Source organism: Pyxicephalus adspersus, chromosome 6 (assembly GCF_032062135.1).
Source record: "Pyxicephalus adspersus chromosome 6, UCB_Pads_2.0, whole genome shotgun sequence".
Lineage (NCBI taxonomy): Eukaryota > Metazoa > Chordata > Amphibia > Anura > Pyxicephalidae > Pyxicephalus > Pyxicephalus adspersus.
Genome location: NC_092863.1, coordinates 75,567,356 through 75,587,355, shown reverse-complemented (window position 1 = coordinate 75,587,355; position 20,000 = coordinate 75,567,356). Strand labels below are relative to the sequence as shown.

The following is a 20,000-nucleotide window of genomic DNA, read 5'->3' as shown; positions in this document are numbered from 1 at the left end:
TATGCCCACCACACAGATAGTATTCTTTAATATGGTCCCCCTATATTATGCCCCTAACCAAGACCGGCAGCAGAAATTTCTGGGCACCATACTAGATACACTTCCTGGGCCTCTCCCCCCCATGTTTAAAAATTCCACGATTGCAAAAGTCAAGTTGTTTTGATTTGGGCTTGATACAGAAGTACCACTTGACCCCCCATATGATGACAGTCCTGACTCTAACACTTAACATAACAGATTTACCCTTAAACCTGTAACTGAAATCTAACTCTAAACTACTCATGAATTCCACTAAATGCTAACCCTTAACAAATAACTGCATTCTCACATAAAGTGCAAACTTCAAGTGTGCCCCTTTTCCCTAACCTAAAGTAACCCACCCTCCCTCTGCACAGATTTATGCTAACCAAGATTTAGTCATTTGGCGAGTGTCAGGTGTCTGTTTACATTTTTCTTATCCCAGCACCACAGTAGATGAGTTGCTGTACAACACCATTGACTTCCATGCTGTTGTGCCCCAAGGCCAGAGTACAGTCCCAAAGAAGTCCCATAGAAGTCTATGGGCCTGTATTGTGCAGGTGTGTCTACTGTTGTACTGTAGGGATACAAAGTTTAAATCTGACAATGGAAAGACTTGGTTACCTTAGGTCTCACTCACACTTGTGTATTGTAATAATCATGACGTACCAGCAGTACTAGAAATCTTTACCATTCTAGCCATATATTGGTGTATTGATGTAATGATGTGTTTTCTGTACAGACAGGTGGGGTTCTCTCTCTGATAGAGTGTACACTGATTGAAGAGCCAGATATAAATGATGATGACTGTAAGTAAGCCTATGTATCTTTATATAAGCACAATAGTGTATATGTGTACATACTTATCTGTTTGTGAAAGTTTTAAATCCTTCATATTGACCTTTTTCCAGTTCTTACTGTTTATGTAAAAATGGAAATAACATTGAAAACAATAGGAAGCTGAAAAATTATACAAGACAAAACTGCACTAAAAGAAATGTATATTGGCATTGTATGTATTTTTTGTTGTCGTTAAAACTAAAAATTGTCACTTAAAATATAATAAATGGCTGTTTTTTTGTTCAATTAAATGATAATTACCTATTGCATATTTGTAAATCTCATTTTGAATTCTCATTTTGAAGAGGAGCTCTAGGCTCTGGTTTTCTCATGTTTTGTTTACAGAGCTCATCAGCTGAATCTGAAAATTAAACACATTAGTAAATGAGTTAGAGGAGTGACTCGGCGCTTAATGGATATCAGGGGGAGCATATCTGCCCAAAAGTAGATAATTGCTGCTGAGTCGGCTTTGTAGCTAATCCAAAATTTCTGGGAATTTTTTGTCACTCTACAGCACGTTTATTTGTAATACAAAACTTTTATACATATAGTAAAATATTATATAAAATATACAAAACACCAGGTTGAACCCTAAGCATAAAAATTCAAGTTTGTGCAATTGTAGTTCAAGTTAAACTCAAACTATACAGGAAACAATGTAAAAACATGCAATGTAGCCTCCTAATATTTATGCAGATATTGTGCTGAGAACAGTTTTCAGGGACGTTACACAAAATAGTTGACCTAAAGTCTTTCTAGTAGTTTAGTAGTAGGGTTAAGAAATTCCAATTAGGGCATATTTCATACATTTTTTAGATCCTAGTGTAGTATAGTGTTATTTTGCGTATTACATTAGCACATCCAAGAAAGGCTTCACTGTGAAAGGCTTCAATTCCTTCTTAATTTTAGACAAAATGCAATAAATGTGTCAAACTCACAGCACTCCTAAAACTAATAGAAAACCTCCCATTGGAGATTATGTCAGATGTATGCATTCATCTGTCTCTAACATGGCTTTAAAGAAAATAGAATATAGCTGGAAAGATGAAAGGAATTCATTACGATATGCTGTGAGACGAGGTGAAAACTGAAAATGTCAGAAGTAAAAGTCCAGTCTCAGGATAGCTGGTTACCTTTATTATCCAGAAACTTCTAACTTTCATGCCTCTCTGAAATGATTTTCACTTTGTTACTTTGGGGATGACTTTAGGATGAGGCTTCATCTCTATTGTTTGGCCTGTCTGAGGTCAGTGCTCATATTGGCCATTGGGGGTTCAATGGATTAAAATGGTCAGTTGTCATTGAGATTTAGCCCTGGTACCAGTGTAGATAGGTACCTAGTAATATAGTAATACTTTAAGGTTCAAGGCTCAGTATGTGTTGTTTATCACTGCTGTGCACCTGATGTTGCTTAGGGGTTAGCACTCGTCCCTTTGCAGCGCTGGTTTCCAGGTTCAAATCCCAGCCAGGGCACTATCTCCATGGATTTTGCAGGTTCTCCCGTGTCTGTGTGGGTTTCCTCCAACATCCCAAAACATGCAGTTAGGTTAATTGGCTTCTCCCTAAATTGACCTTAGACTACATTAATGACATATGACTATGGTAGGGACATTAGATTGTGAGCTCCTTTGAGGGACAGTTGGTGACACGACTATGAACTATGTACAGCACTGTGTAATATGATGGTGCTATATAAATACTGTGTAATAATAATAATTTCATAAAAATAAACACGGACCAGAGAGAGTGGATATGTCCAACAGTATAGTATGAGTTATTTCATTTGTCTTGTAGGCACAGGTTCTGGGGCTCCATTGGCCTGACACCCTCTTCCCCTTTCTGTCAATAGCATTCACAGTACCTGACATGCACTATTATTAGAGCCTGGCCTGATGGTGTAACAACCATTCTCAGCAAACCATTTGCTAAGCTGATATATGATACAGTAATTTGCCAAAGATTGAGTGTTGGAACCAGGAAGGAATTATGTCTCACAAAGGTGTTAATAGGTGCTTCTTTTGTTTAACTTTGTTAATACCAAATACCATGTTAAGATCCAGAACATCAATGTGTGCCATTTATATTATGCAAATGTGTTCCATACCTGCACACAGTGTCACGCTTTTTATCTTGGCTTAGCAGATGAATTTAAAACCATGTACATAGACTGAGGGTTCTGACTGACCGAGTTAGAAAATTTCCACGGCTTAATGTCATTGCCAATTATTTTGTGTGCGATTTGTATCAAGTGAATCACGCCCTGCTATACTTCATCAGAGCTGAGTGGATTGCTCAGTGTGCACAGTGCATAATATAAGCACAAAATATGCCATATTCCTTAGGAAAAATATGTATTTCAGTCAAGCAGGAATCTTTCAAGCAGTGGGTCAGCAGATAATAAAATTCTACCTTCTTGTCTCCTGTAAGGTACTCCAACCAAGATAAATAAACTTACATTACATCAGGTTACGCATCCTTGATGATTTCCTGTTCACTAATTGTGGGCAAAAACTACATGCAGAAAGTCACAGTTTCACAGAAAGTCAGAACCTACATGTAACATTATGGGTGCCCAGGCAGGGTTTGGCAACGACAAAAGATAGGAAGTATGTGCATTGTTTGTTTCAATTTAGGCCATATAAGTGAAAGTCCTGGTAGACCCTTTCACTACCATTTTCCCACCCCTCGGCTACATCACTAAGACTCACTTCCCAGGTTGCAAGTCCTTGAGGGCAACGCCAACTTGGGATCTGTGCTAACATGACATTACTGTTCCTAACTGCCATACAACCCAGCTTGGGAACGATATCAGTACCTGCAGGCTATCCCAAACCAAACTAGTTGTTTTCCTCAGCCTTGCTTATATCACTCAGGAGACTCCACACAAATGATAGGTCACCCACCCCATTGTTACTGTCACCAACACAATCCTGCTCTTGAAGACCTGAATCCCTGACAAGCCCTCCAACCCACTAAAAATGCCACAAACCCCTCTCACCCCATAAAATCCCTGAAAACCTAGGTAAGGGAGGGTGGAAAGCTCTCACTGCCCTGTGTGAACTTTTTCTATTACCTCTACTAGCTGACTACTTGACCCTCTCCTAGCTGACTACCACTCCACCCTTAAACTGTACCCTCTTAAAAAACCACCAACCAAATTTTCCGCCACCCCAAAACAACTTTTGTGGTAAGGTTCCTCTAGGCAGTGAACCCAATCTCAACCTCTTTAAGTGCCCTAGAAAAAATCATGCCTTTGTTTAAAGATTGTCTGTTCAATAAGTCAGACACAAGTCTTAAACACAATAAGTTCTTCCCATATAAATACTGTTTGCTACCTGTAGTAATATCTTTTCTTTATAGATAGGTGTGAGTGATACCAGGCTCCTAAAAGTCCATCTGTTCGATTATTGTCCAAGCACAGGTATACAGTCAGTTTATTAGGTTAAATAGCTTAAAGTTTTTTTTTTACTATTTGCTTACATTCTACTTACTACCTATATTCCATGACAGTCCCCAACTCTTCTAGCTCCAGTCTTGTTTGGATGAGCTTGAATGATACTCACATCTTCCTGGCCATTTCATATGAGCCCAGTCTGTAATTTATATTTTCCCCTGGACTCCCAGTACTCCAGGACTGAGCAGTGCCCACATATTATTACATGTTCCCCACCCTGTCCTTGAAAAATTCATACCACTGACAGAGGAATAAGAGAAAGTTGCCATAATGGCCCTGATTTTTTAAAGTTCTTTAAGGCTGGAGAGAATACACTTTCACCAGTGAAGCTGGGTAATCCAGCAAACCTTTAATGGATTTCCTAAAAGTCAAGCTATTTGTTAGCAAATGTTTTCAATCATGGACCAGATCCATTTCAGAATTGCTGGATCACCCAGCTTCACTGATGAAAGTGTATTCTCTCCAGCCTTGGAGAACTTTAATAAATCAGGGCCACTGTTACCAACCAGCGAGAAGATTGCAGGAAAGAGGTTGACTTCTTTAGGTCCTTGACCATACCAATATTAAAAACCCCCTCACTGACCTGTTGGTGGGTGCATTTGGGTCTCTATGTTTAGGAGGGTTTGTGTTAGATTGAGATTCCTGCCTTCTCTGAGTAAATTCTCTGCACCTGGATATATTTTATTGTACATTGCAGTCCATCATGTACATCAGTCCAACGTTTTCATGCACTGTAAGCTGGGGAGAATGGTGCATAGGCATTCTCCAGGACATAGAGAGCAGATGGAGGACCTTATAGGTGTCATGATATAAGTGTAATGTCCAGTTAACATTCAGCTGACATAGGAAGGTGCACTAGGAAATAATAGTAAAATAATTAGGTTGACCACCTACATACAATAGGCGTCTAATTTACAACTCTTAACAGCTGCTCAATTAGTATCTCTATAATAAATTGACTGCTATAATTTAAACATAAATACAATCAAAATTTAAAATTGTCATCTATTTTCTAAATGCTAGTTGTGATATTTTACAGCACAAAGTATTGTTTCATCTCCCAATAAAAATGTTGATATTTTCTAGTTCTGAAAAAATTGTTGTAGCCTTTCTGTAAATGCAAAAATATCAATGAGAAACTTCTATGAGAGACATTTACTGTTATTTAATTTTTATTTCACAGTTCTACAGTTAGGTTAGTTATCTGTTATAGAAAATAAACTGATTCAAGACCTCCAATTTGTCCCCTAGAGGTTTTGTCCCTATCTACCCCTCTATCAGACGGAGGTTGGTTCATTAAAGCAGAAGCAGCCGTTCATTTAACAATCAATGTTTTAACATAATGTAAACTGCGCTCACTCGACTCACAAGCAATTATTAATGTGTTATAAAGTCATTTTTTCTATTTAATTTACACATTAAAGAATTCATTGTAAAGATATGTTTACCTTGCACACTAACAGGCACTTGGCAAAGTGGACTTTTCAGTGAAATTTAATTTTCTTGGTGAACATTCTTTACTCATTTAGTAAATGAACTACAAAAAAATATTAGCTACACATTGAGAAATATAGGGAGACCTCCTGATGCAATTAAGGACCATTTCTTAAATGACAGTGAGGTTATGATAGGTTGCCCTGTTATATTTCAAATAATATTTAGGAGAATTTTGCTTTTACCTACTGATAATATTGAGGCCATCTTTCATAGGGAGTGAAAAAGTAGCAAATGGTGCAGACAACAGATATAGCTTGAAAACATCATGGCTTTTAAACCTAAAAGTTTGCAGGGAAATATAATAATTCCTTTCTATTCCACGTGTTGTTCCTTCTTGTAGTGTAAATGATGTAAAGAAGATAATGACAGTCTCCCCCTGTTTTTTGCTGTATCTATCAATGCCACTTCATTAGTTACACAGAAGGGGTGCTTGTTATATGGAATCCATCTCATCCTGCTGAAAAATGAAAAAAAAAGAAAAGTGATTGCAATCAGTGATATGTGTGCCATTTTCTTTTTAGCAATACTTTAAGAAAAAAGAAAAGAAAAATATTAAAGCCAAATTCTATCCAAAAATCTTAATGAGAAGATATGTGCTTAATATTAATCCTGTATTACTTTTTAGTTAAATTGTGAGTATATTTCATCTATAAGGTGGAATAACCTTATATAAATATTGCATATAAAACCTTTACTTTTTTTCCTATAACTATTTTAAAATGTATTTCTTACAGTTAGAAGAAAATCCATAAAGCTCCAACCAGCATGCTTCACAGTTGAGATTTGTTGTTGTAAAGTTGGTGTGTGCAGTTCTTTTTCCAGCAAACATATGATTTAGTGGAAGATGCAGCTCAGGTTTTGAAGCCACAACCACACTGCTGTTAATCATTAGCAGCAACCTTTGGATGAAGCTTTATGTGAAGGCAAACCTATAAAGCATAGAGGGACGCCATAGTGGGATGCCAAAATGTCAAAGGCAGGTGGGGAGTATAAACAAGGCCAGGTCAAACCAAGAAAGAGTCATAATCAATAAGCTGACAAACTATTTGGCAGGCAGTTGTCCTTAAAAAGTTAGCTTGGCTAAACATCTGCACGGTTGCCTTTTCTCCTGCAGTTGGACAGGGAACCTGGGGGCATAGGAGAATGCAGTTGCACATGCTTCTCCTATGCCCCTCAGTGGGGCAATTTGATGTTCAGAAGGACCCAACAGATTTAGGCTGAAGGAAAACAAAATTCATGTAAAGACTGAGATGGGATTCCAGAGTTGACCTCTGACCAATTGACCTCAGAGTTGAAATCAGAGGGAGTTTTTTTTTAAAGAATTAGGCAACAAGGACCCTTGCTTTTGTTTCTGTTTCATCATACAAGGAGGACAAGCAACCTGCATCCATGTCCTAATGTGAGCCTGAACTCTGGGTATCTTTTTTAAATAATACATATTTGTATATTAGCCTCTATAGGAAGATCAGTTACGTACTGTACATTTATTTTGTCTCTGTTCATCTCCATTCATATGGCATCAGATATTTGTACTTGAATGCTTAAATGTCTTAGGAAAGGAACTTCATAGAGACAAAAAAAGATATGTAGCTAATCATGCTTCAAGGCATATGAATTCCCTTTTATTTTAAAAAGAGATCTAGAATTTAGGTGCTCTTCAAAATAGTTTTCTGGATTTCTCTAGTTTTTTGTCTTCCTCTACAGTCTAAATATTTATTTTTATAGGTAACATTATTCTAACAATCAGTTTCTTTTTCCATCCAGTAATTTCCTGGTTGAATCCACTTTTGTGCTGAAATTATGATTAAAAAGCAATAACATGTATTAACATTTTCATGAGTGTTTTAAGTAGAGTAGACATGAATTATTTTACTTAGAAACTTCTGAAATCTTCAGTAAAAGAATAAATGTATTATTTTGCAAACCTCTTCCTCCTTTATGTTATAATGATAACTTTACTCTCTCAAGCAAAGGGGTCTGGATATGTGTTTGGTCACCTGGATTTTAAAATTGTGATGGAATCAGTAGATGCAACACCCCTCACTGTTGTCCTTTTGGCTCCTTCACGTCAAGAAAAAGCTGCCTGGACCAGTGACATTAGTCAGGTAAAAACTTTTATCATAGCACTAGAGTGACAGACGATAAATTATTATCAATAACAAGAACCCTGACGGCAATTCAAATACAGATGATTGTGCATACATTTGGTGCTTTCACTAGGACATCAGAATAGAATTTAGTTCTACAGGACTTGTACTCATGATTCAAAAATGTTTATTTATTTATTAATTCAAAAATATGAATTTAAATTTGAATTTATTTATTCAAAAATGTTAACTGAATCAAATGTCAAAACTATGCACATTTGTGTAAAGTTGGGAGCATTTTGGGTGAAAACCTTTATAGATATTTTAAAGTTTGTTGTTGAACTTTGTGAAGGAATCAGAAAAGATAAAAAAAAAAACTTCAAATAAGAAGAAGCATACAAAAACTCCATTCAGAAATTAAATCCAGGGCTTTGTGTCACCAATACCGTTTTAAATGTAATATAAATAAATACAGATTAATGGAAGGGAGCACCACAAGAAAATAGTGCTAGTCAATAATGACTAAAAAAACTATAAGTTCTTAAGTCACCTGTTTGAGGCACTGTGGTCACCATGCTTTTTGTTTCTTCTTTCAGTGTATTGAGAATATTAGATGCAATGGCTTGATGAGCAATGTGTTTGAGGAGAACTCTAAGGTTACTGTCCCACACATGATCAGGTAAATTGAAAGTTAATGTTGAAGTAAATGGGCAGCTTAAGTGACAGCACTGTATACATTTGGGTAATCTTGTGGCTTTTTCCCAAAATTGGATGTTTCATATGCGCGCGTATCTTGGTTTCCACATACTTTAGAAAGTGCCATTTATTGGGAATAATTATTTTAGATATATTACCATAATTTGTATCTTGTAGGTGTCATCATAGTATCTGGCGTGGTGGGGCAAGAGTAATTAAAATATCTCTAAATGAATCAGTGACAGTACTTTTTGGAAGAAGACAGTTTTAAAGATTAACAAGGTTTCATCAGTAATTGTTAGTTTTAATTTTAAAATAGAAGGAAAAAAGTGCTAGAACAGAAAGCACTACGTGATATATTGGTGCTGAGCCTATCCACTGCAGTGCTCACATGGTTAAAAAAAGCAAATTACAATGCTGCAAATACAATAGGATAGACAATACAAGTAATTACACCTGCAGAAAATAATGCTGCCTGTTACTGAATACATATGATGCCTGGTAAGTGCACAGACCTGGAGTGTACTGGGGTGGAGGCTTTGTGAGGGTGAATCCTTTTTATATTCTAACCACTCTTACACAGTTAAAAAAACACATGTTCAGTTCAACTTTTATGGATGAAGCCATCTCCACCTAAAGTAATAATTGCAAAAAATAAAATTGCTGTAAAAGGGCTAATTCACACTGGTGGTGAAGTTGCAGTGAGGTTACCACTTTCACACGCTGATAAACATGCCACTTGAGGAGGTTCTACTTGTCACCCTGCAGAAGCCCCCATAGGAAATGAATAGGGCCTGCTGTAAAATGTACAGATACATTTTTTTTTAAACCAGTGCTGCAGGGTGAGTGCTTGAGGGGCTAGCAATGTGCCAATAGCAGGGAGCAGTGTGAAATTGCACATTGAAAAGTGAACCTGCCCTAAGGACGATTTACTAAAATAGTTGTGGATCTTTACACAATACATTCTGACAATATTCAATTCAATTATCGAATAATATGAAAAGCAAATTCCTGTTTACCTATGTTATCAACACATGATTGGGTAATTGAAGTGAATATTTAGAAAATTTATTGTCCCAACTTCTTAAGTTAATAAGCCAAAGTATATTTTAGATGTTTTGAAAATGGTACTAATGACCTAAAAAAATGAACCATTTTCCTATTAAGAGATGTTTGAGGCCACCTTGAAATAGATGAATATACACAACATCTTTTGCACAGGATATGTAATGGAAGATGCATTTTCTGGAACATACATGAATGACTACATACAAAGCTCTGGGTAAAAACACTTCATGTTAACTCAAAACAAAAAAAGCTTTATTTTTTGTTTGCTTTATTTAGAAAAAAGAACACTGAACTGATTTCATGGTGATTTGTTCTTTTTACAGTTCCTACATCCAGTGATACATTTAAACTTCTATAACAGTTTTGTAATTTAACTTTTGTTTTTGAAATTGGTCATTACATTACATTACAACCTATAGATCCATCAAGCTAAGACAAATTTCTTGCTTATGAATGTTTTAGATCGGATGCAAGACTTCATAAAGATGATGTGGATATCTGTTTTAGCAAAACCCTGAACTCCTGCAAAGTTCCTCAGATCCGCTATGCCAGTGTGGAGCGTCTCCTGGAGAGACTGACTGACTTACGCTTCCTCAGTATCGATTTCCTCAACACTTTCCTGCATACCTACAGAATATTTACCACGGCCTTTGTGGTACTGGAAAAGCTTGCTGATATCTACAAGAGACCTTTTACATCAATTCCAGTCAGGTATGTACACTACAACACAGTGCCTATTTGTTCATGTAAATGCTGACCCTCTTCTAAAAATACAAGTTTTTTGGCTTTTGTACCAACCTAGAAAATGTATGCAGATCAAGAACAAATGTGGAACTTCTCTCTCTGCATGCTTGTTCCAGGTAAGCAACCTAGAGATCTTGACAACCAGGATCTCTAGGGAAGTCTTAGCCTTACATTAGAACTGAAATCCTTGGTGTGGGTGAGCTGTTTACACAGTTAGCAAGTATGCACAGCATAGAGTCTAATATGACGCACACTTACCTAGCACACACACTTACACTTTACTTCGCTCCCTGCAGTGATGACATGTCAAGGAACCTGTCACTGCTGCATCCCCTGAAGCCACCAACTTCATCACTGACCCCACAGTGGACTTCTAGGTCCACTAGGACCGTCTTAGCCAATTCGAAATCTACTAATGATGTAATTCCCGCTCAAGCTCAGGACATTATCCCTGCTGATTGGCTCTCTAGGTATCAGGCTCTATACAGCACGCCTATTTTTTGAAAGCAAAAAGCTACATGAAATTTTTTTTTTTTTTTTGCAAAAGAAATCAGTTCAATTTAGGTACAAACAAAGCATAAATATCTTTGTGACACCAGGAACCCAGCATGCCAAAAGTCTGGGTCCAAAAGACAATATTTTCATGTAAAAAAGGTGTTAAAAAATTAACAAATAGTATACATGAATCCATCCTAAAGAGACCTTATCAACAATTTCAACAAAAATCTTGAAGGTTTTATGTGATCTTAACACATTTTAGACGTGTATTTTACCTGCAAATGTCTTCCACGGACCGCTGCTGGGTGCTGCCATCTTGGATGTGATGTTAGCAGCCACAGAAAATTCAGAGCTGTCATTCTGTAGTTTACCCCTTTTCTCATCCCACTACTGGTGCCTAAAATGTTATGTAGTTAGATAATGGGAAGGAGAGAAGAGCATGATCAGCACAGGCCAAAAAGTCAAGTGCATCCTCCGGCATAAACAAGCAAATGGTATACATTCATCCATTATAACAAATTGAAAATGTTATTATTATACTTTGAACAGAGTGCAAAGATCATTTCCATTTGGCATTTAGGGGTTACTGCATGTTCCTCATTTTAATATATTATATAAAAAAGCTCAAAGTTAACCAAAACACTTCCTGGGGGGCAGTTCTGTGGCCACTGTGTTTAGATATTGACATTTTTTAACATGTCCATGCTGCAGCTTCGTGCTTGAGCTAATTGAGTTTGCAAAACTGTGCGGACTTTTACCGAAGGGTGAAATAATATGAAAAGCTGAACAGCAGCTAAAACTATGGTTTGCACTATAATCATACTGATAGGGGCTTTTGTCTGGATTGGCCATAGATTGTGTGAGTGTGTTTGTGAAAAAAACCTCAACTAAAAACCAAACCATTGGAAAATAACCTTATCAATTCAAAAACCCATTGTGTAGATGTGCTTGTTTGTAGCTGTGTGCAGCTATCTGCACAGCCAGGACCTTTTATGCCGTCTAGTTTTCTGTCAACAGATGTATGTCCTATAGTTGTACCTTGTACTTCCTGTGACTATAAGTCCTGACACCTCATGTAGACACATGGATTGCACTGTAATGTAGGACTGCTGGGAAATATTTGGCATCCATTGTTCTTTCTGTTTTGAGGACACATGGTTACATCTGATTGACCTTTCCACCTGGAAGAGCAGATTGATGAATGACCGACGGGGAATGATCGGTGTGCATTTTAGTGGAGGATAAGATTGCTGGGTGATGTTTGCTTGTCTTTTTCCTCCTCTCTTCATAGAACGGAATAAGGCTATGTGTGCAGCTCCCATTTGCTCATCTGTCTCTGGAAACAATCATGAAAGATCATTTCCAGAAACAATCATCTGATTAGTGCTGTGCATTATACATTATTGAATTGTACATTATACAATAAATGAAAATTATATTGGCACGTTTTCATTTATTGTCTCCTGTCTGCTTATTTTGTAGGTCTCTAGAGCTCTTTTTTGCTTCCAGTCAAAGCCTGAGTGATGGAAAGTCGCCACACCTTTGCCGCAAGTTTTCCTCTCCACCACCCTTATCACTCTCTAGGACATCATCACCTGTCAGAGCTAGGAAGCTGTCTCTGAACTCTCCATTAAACTCAAGGATTGGAGCCTTGGACTTGTCTACATCATCTAGTGCCAGCAGTCCAACTTCAATTTTTAGTCCAGCCACCTCCCCACCTCCCAGCACTAATAAAGTACCTCTAGACCTCAGCAAAGGACTCTCATCACCAGAGCAAAGTCCAAGTGCAGTTGATGAGAATTCAGAAAACCCCCGAATTGATCTATGTAATAAACTGAGAAGAAGTATCCGTAGAGGTAATTATGAAGGTTCATGCTTACCTTGCTTTTTACTACCATATGTTTTTGAAATATTGTTCCTAAAAGTTCTTCATTGCTCCTGTTAAATTTTATCAGACATGTTATTGTTTCTAATTTGCTTTGTTCTTTTGGTCTTACCTACTTTGTTGGTTGGCATAAGTGATCTGAGATGGCAACCCAATGTGTATAGTACCAAATTACAGTCCTTTGGTTGACCCAAGTTGACCCAAGTGGCAGTCATGCACAATACAATCAAGGTTCAGATCACAGAATCCTCACAAGCAGTACATGTAGATAACACCAGAGAAGCCCAAATAAATTGCAAATGAATAAAAAATATGTAAGTTATAGGAAAACATGGAACCATAACATATGGGAAACTAGGAAAATATGAAAAAATATATTAGCAATATTCTCCCTGGAAATTTGTTTAAGCAGGGTGGGAAAAAGCTGTAGGCGGCGGGTGCTGGTTCCTGTATTGAGACCCAATTTTTCAGTAACCACCCAAAAACAGCCAGGTGGTCCACCTGGCTAAAAGTGGCTGGGGAGAACAATGTATAAGTACATGCAAAGCATTTAAATTTGGATGTGATTAGTTGCAAAAACAAGCAGTTATTTTAAGGAACTGAAAAGAAACATGACGATTAAACAGATCAAACAGTGTCATATGATCAGAATCGTTTTTTCAAGTCCTGGAAAGCAAATATAAGATCCCAATACATGATTCATGATCACGATATATCACTAAATGGCCCATATAAATTTCCAAGTTGAATGACCTTGAAATGTACTGTATATGGGTATATATTGATGGCTATTTTCCACCTGCTACATTTACCTGTTTGCCATTCATCCTCTATGGCAGAGGTAGGCAAACTCCGGCCATTAGGCCGGATACAGCCTAGCCAGTATTTTCATCTGGCCTAACACCCCCCCCTAGTTATTTATTGCTGGATTCAGCCTAATTGAATTGTCACTTTATCGCGAGTTCCCGCGATATCATTGATATAATTGAGTTCCTGCACAGCAACCCCAATTACTATGCCTAAAGAGCAGAAGTAACACGCAGCCAGCAGTCTCCGGAAGGTTGACCACAAACATCATGTCTTCAACTCCAAATAGACTGACGAATTATTCTTTGTCCAAAGCGGCAACAAAGCCCTGTGTTTAGTGTGCAACGACACCAACAGCACTTTCAAGCAAATCAAGTCGAATATCAAGGGGCTTTTGATGCCAAGCACGTGCACACGTACAGAGACCACACCGCGGATGAGCGTAAGACTGAGGCTGCTCGCTTGCAGTCACGGTTAGAAAAAACATTCCTTGGACACCTTGTTTCTTCTGGCCTAGTGTGCCTTCTTGACCTCCTGAAATAGCCTAGTAGTCCAAAAAGTTTGCCGACCCCTGCTCTATGGAATGCTAGGTAAATGCTGTTGAGATCAAAGAGACCCGGTAAGATCAAAACTAGACTTCTGTAACTTTAGAACCTCTCCAATTTCCAGGTAGAGTAGGCTCTGTAGGATGCATCTTATCATTATTATATAAGATAATGAAGAGTGGCAAAACATCTATAGGTCACTTTTGTTTAGTGCATTGAATTGACATATACAGGATAAAATATACATTTCCGTGTGGTGTATAACTATTAATATTAGACAGTATTTATATAGCGCCATCATAATACGCAGGGCTGAACAATAAAAAGTGGTTGCATATGACAGACAGATACAAACAATGAAACTAGAGGAGAGGACCCTGCTTAGGAGAGCTTACAATCTAAGAGTAGGGAAAAGGGGAAGAGTGCATATATTATACATGTCTATTGATTTAAACTTACAATTGCATTTTCCCCTTAATATAAAACATGTTTTTTTCTATTTATAAACTGTTCTATTAACAATGTGTATGTTGCTTGATTGCAGCTGCAGTTTTAGAATCTGTGTCACTAGACAGAAGCATTCCTGAAAGCAGTACTTCTACAGATACAGCAGAGAATTCTCCCTGCCGATCCCCATCAACTCCGCGTCATCTCCGGTACCGGCCAGCAGGAGGTAATATGAATGTGTCTGCCAGTGTCCTAATTCATACTTAGATACAAAGCGAAACACTCAAACATGTAATGGGATAACATAGAAGCCGAATAGGTTTCATTTTTAGAAGTGATTTGCTGTCATTGTCATGTACTTACAGTACACGAACACTTTATGAAACATGTCTAAGTATTAAGTCATGGTTTGCCAAGATTAAAAATAAATATTCTTTAAATGACTGTAAATTTGTATGTCGATAGCTATTTTGCAGCTGCTGCATTTACCTGATTCAGGTTCATCCTTTGGAATAGTAGGTTAATGTTATTGAATTTCACAATTAGTGCTGGTCGAATATCTCACTAATTCCATTCGACAGCTATTCAGTCGAATAGGGGGATATTGTTCGGGTGATTGAATGTCGAATTCGAACACCATTAAAGTGAATTGTGGGAAAATTCAGGTTATTTGTTGGGACTGTAAAGAACTGGAAGAGCAATCGGGAACAAAGCTAACATCTCTTGTAGCCCTTTACTAGTTGCTTGTGTTCATCAGCCAATCAGAGAGCACTAGAGGTTTTGAATAGGGAGACTTGTCCCCATTTAACCTCTAGTGCCGGGGATCACATACTGTTCTCAATAAATGCGACCACAGCATTGAGAAGATCCCCCACAGCGGGGGATGAATGAATGAAAAGATCCCCGGCACTAGAGGCTAAAGGGGGACAAGTCTTTCCATTCATTCACCTTTAGTGCTCTGTGATTGGCTGGGGAAAGGAAAATCCTGATGATGCTTGAGCTGTCCTCAGGGTTTACCTTTCCTCAGCCAATCACAAGGCACTAGAGGTGATGAATGGGGAGACTTGTCATCATTTAACCTCTAATGCCCGGGGATCCCAACTGACAGGAGGATTTCCACAGCTGTGCAGCCGTGGGAATCATCTGTCATTGTGGGATAACCTGTAAAAAAATAAAAGGTACTTACACTAATCACACACATTTATTAAATTACTTTAACATTCTTTTTTTTAACACATTTTTTACACACGAGTTTGCGTCGCCGAATCCCGTGTTTTTCGGGTCGGGTCTATCTGAATTTGAACAGCCATATTCAAGTCAAATATAAGGACAACCCGAATTTGAACACCAACACTACTCACAATGCAAATGATTTTAGGAAATCCATTGCAGGTTTGTTGGGTCGCCCAGGTGCATCAATGATAGACTATCGTATCAAGTCTTGGAGAGGATTCATAAATCAGGCCCAGTATTTCTTATAAAGGTACTGAGACTAATTAGATTGGTACAGTGGCCATATACTTATATCAGATATTAACTGCTCACAAAATGTAACTTGTATAAGGCCTAGTCTGGTCTTTGATTTCTTTGAGCAAAGATCAGGCTGCACATCAAAGAAAATGTGGCATAATCACACAAGGCTACACAAGAAAAAGCAGGAAGCTATATTGGAATGAAGGCTCAGCAAAGCTGAAACATCCATAGAGACTGCCCAGTTGTTTATGGAGAGTTTTGCTGTGCATTTCATACCCATCTGAAAATATATGTTTTAAGTATGCTTATACGCAGTGGAGACTAGGCCTCAGGCCATGTCTCAACTGGTTTTGAGAAAGTTTGAGACTGGAAAGTAAGAAAAAAGCAGCATTCTTCAGCTTGGCTTTGTTTTACTTTAGAATACCACAGAGACAAGACAGGGAAACAAGGCTTGGCTTTAGCACTTGGGTAAAGAGGCAGGAAACAAACTAAAGCAAATGTGGAGACTGCTCAGTTGGTTTGAAGAGCAATGGCAGTGTGTATTAGAATCTACAACAAACATACTTTCAGGTCCACTTTAGTCTTGGTGAACACAAATTTTCATGGCAGTGTCCAGTATTCCTTTTCTTGCTATAAGCTGCTAGGAGGCAGGTTCACTGATCTCCAACACCAAAAGAAGTTAGTAGAAAGCGTGTTAGCAGTCTGCTTTAAGTCACATTCCTATTAAAGTCTAGGTTGATTTATAATTGATTAATGTTTGCTAAAATGTTTGAGATGCACTGTGTATGGTTGATGTGAAAGGGAATTTGTATGTTAATAAAACTAGATTTTAGTTTAAAATGCACTTCTCTTGCCTCGACCGCCTAATCTCCTTACATTTTCAACAAGGACACAGGCAGTTCCCTGCATGAAAAGAGTTGGTATTAATTATATTTTATAGCTAGTTAAAGTTAATAACCCAGTTATAAATAAAATATCTGTAAATGTGTTGTGCTGTGTTCTGATGTTGTAAAATGGTTTATTTTAGCAGATAGACTTAGCTGGACATTGACTGTTTCTAATAATTTCATTAACTTCTCACTAAAGCACCAAGGATGACCTTAATGTATAGATTGCTTCTGTTTGTATAAGTTTTTTTGTTGTTTGCCCAAACTGATATAGTAAAAGTATATTTAAAAAAGTTATTATATATCTAGGTAGATAGACAGAAATGGGAACTAGTTTTTTATTCTTCCATGGTAACTAAAGCTCAAGGTGAAAATATATATTTGTACTCAAAAGAGTGATTTATGAGAGTGTAGTCATGGTAACCTACCATGGATGAGCTATTCAGTACATGGAGAATTGCTGGCGACTATTTGCACACAGCTATGGCCCAGCGAAATAGTTGTTGCTGTTGTGCATAATACAGTACAATATTGCTTCAGGACAATATATACGTGACCTGAATGTTAGATTTGCCCATATCTGTACAACTAAGAAGAAAAAATGCAAATATGTTTCCAGATATTCGGCTCAAAATTGTTTCAAAGAAATATTAGCAGATGTATAAAAGACATTGATGTGGACGTATGTTCTCATCCATCATCCTGGAATTCCATATAATCATTTTCAAAGTTACTGTAAACTATTGCTTTTGGCATGGTTGGGCCATCCTAATAGTTACCCAATTGGCATGCATGCCCCTCCCTTTTGACATGGACCATCCCAATAAAGACATAATTTAAAGTTTAGATTCAGTATAGTTTTTGTTTCAGTTATTAAACCTAAAGGCCTGTGTTAAGAAGTAAGAGTTTAACATATCTGTTTTACTATTTCTGGTTAGGGATGTAATCTACCAAACCAATATTCAAGCAAATAATTAAACAAGGCAAGTTCATCTTTCTCACCTGTATATTCCCTTCAGACCAGAGCAGTTTTCTAAATTTTTGCTATGGCCCTATTTATTCAGCAATAACTATGTCATGATCTTACATTATGAGTGTGATTATTGTTTTTAATTATTTTACTGTAAAAATAATTACAAAATGTTAGAATATTTATTGTTTGAAATGAAACTTCTGATTCTGTTTTAAACCATTACAAAGTTATTTACAAATGAAATAAAGGGCTTTTTTTATTTTGCACCCATTTTAATGCAACACTAAACATTAACAAACAATGTCAATACAAATAAAATGACATTAAACAAGTTTAAATATTAATGATTTGAAAATTTAAATAAAACAAACAGCAGGAAAAATAGGGTTTAATAGGTGCAAAGATAAGTAGGAACAAATTGAAAAATCAGGTTGCTTTTACTGACAGGCAGATACTGACAGTGACACAGGAGGACCCTCCCTGGAAGAGCTTACAATATTATATTCCAATATTGCAATGTATACAGGTTGTATAATGTTGGGACAGTTTACCTGCACACCTGCTTAGCATTAGTAACAAGGAGAATATTGCTTAGAGTGGTAATACCAGTCATGGGAATGCTGTGGGATACGACAGAGTTTGCAAATTAAAGATTGTTTTTATTCCTCCAAACATACATTGAAACCAAAAAATGGAACTATTGTCTTTTTAATATTTTAGTGCAGGTTGGAAAATGTTCTTTATCAAGTTGGAAGTGTGTTATATTGAAATGAATAGCATCTATACATGCATACATTCATTGAAAATAAAAACAGAAGCATGTCTTCCTTCCCATTCCCCTTATGTAAGAACTGGAAGTGAATTCCAGCTCATCCCTTGTTGACAAATATAGTGTCTATGATAATTAGATATTGCAATTGCTGGTAATGTTAACACCCCAAGACTGAAAATGTTAACATTTTCTTGTTGAAAAGTACATATTAGTAATACTACTCTTAGAAACAAAGAATGGGAATAATTATGACGATCACACTGTATTTTCTTTTTCTCAGGAAATGGAAAGTTCCCCATAGTTTAAACACTGGAAAAATCTGCAATTACGGTTAAGAAGTTAAAAAATGTTAATCTTAGGGGTTGGTAAGGTACATTAACATAAAATTATATTTGCATGCCTTTTTAGAGAAAAATAGAGAAAATTAGAGAAGAACTTGAGCTGACATAAATGAGTAACTGTCTAGGGAATAGTGGGCATCCCGGCCAAATCCAACACATATTAGGAAATAAAACGAAGTCTTGTATTGTTGCCACTTCACATTGTCCTACCAATGTTCTGTGAAGTGTGGTCTTCTCCATTATAAATTGGGTAAACCTGTTGATATAAGACGCTAAAGGTCCCATTGAGATAGTTTGATTAAAATGCAATTTTACAGTACCATTTATTTTGAACTAAAAATCCCCAACACACTGCAAAATACATCTGGGCTGGGAAGCCAGCAGAGATCAAGCCAATAAATAAAAGAGAATTCTACTCCTACTGCTTCAGAACACATATTGAGAAAGCACAAAGCACTGTTTGCTATGAGTTTTGTTTTTATATTCACACCTTTGAATCATAGCTCTCAATAACAGCTCCAAAGTAGGCTACATACTTGCCATTAATTCATAGCTTTCTTCATAGCATACATCACTTCACTCTGTAGCCCTGCTTTTTCAAAGGGATATTGTGTGTATTATTTATTTATTTTTTTTGTTTTCTCTTCTGCCTCCACTTATCATATCACGTATCAGTATATTAGCCATTTTATTTTAGATTAACTCTTAGTCTGACAGTTCTGCTACTTAGTTGCTGCTGTGACTTGGCCTTTCGACAGACGATTTAGCTTGTTCAGAAGGCCAGGCATAACTGGATTTCTTTCATTTGTTGGTAGACAAAGAGTGATGGGCATTTCAGTTTTAAATCAACACTAGCAGTGCTTGTCCAAATCTTTTAATCAGACCCAGGGATTAGAGCTGTGTGCCTGTTTACATACATTTGCACAACATGTGTGGGATTATTGGGGAAGTGTGCAGTGTTTGTCTTC

General features: G+C 37.1%; 1 protein-coding gene across 1 annotated transcript in view; it reads left to right on the top strand.

Moving 5' to 3' along the window:
• Positions 1–20,000, top strand: part of RASGRF2 (Ras protein specific guanine nucleotide releasing factor 2) — a 155,208-nt gene that overhangs the window by 97,184 nt on the left and 38,024 nt on the right. The window contains exons 11-16 of the mRNA XM_072416210.1: positions 761–827; positions 7,778–7,914; positions 8,493–8,575; positions 10,123–10,371; positions 12,385–12,758; positions 14,684–14,812. Of these exons, the coding sequence (XP_072272311.1) occupies positions 761–827; positions 7,778–7,914; positions 8,493–8,575; positions 10,123–10,371; positions 12,385–12,758; positions 14,684–14,812 (1,039 nt within the window). The remainder of the gene's footprint in view (positions 1–760; positions 828–7,777; positions 7,915–8,492; positions 8,576–10,122; positions 10,372–12,384; positions 12,759–14,683; positions 14,813–20,000) is intronic.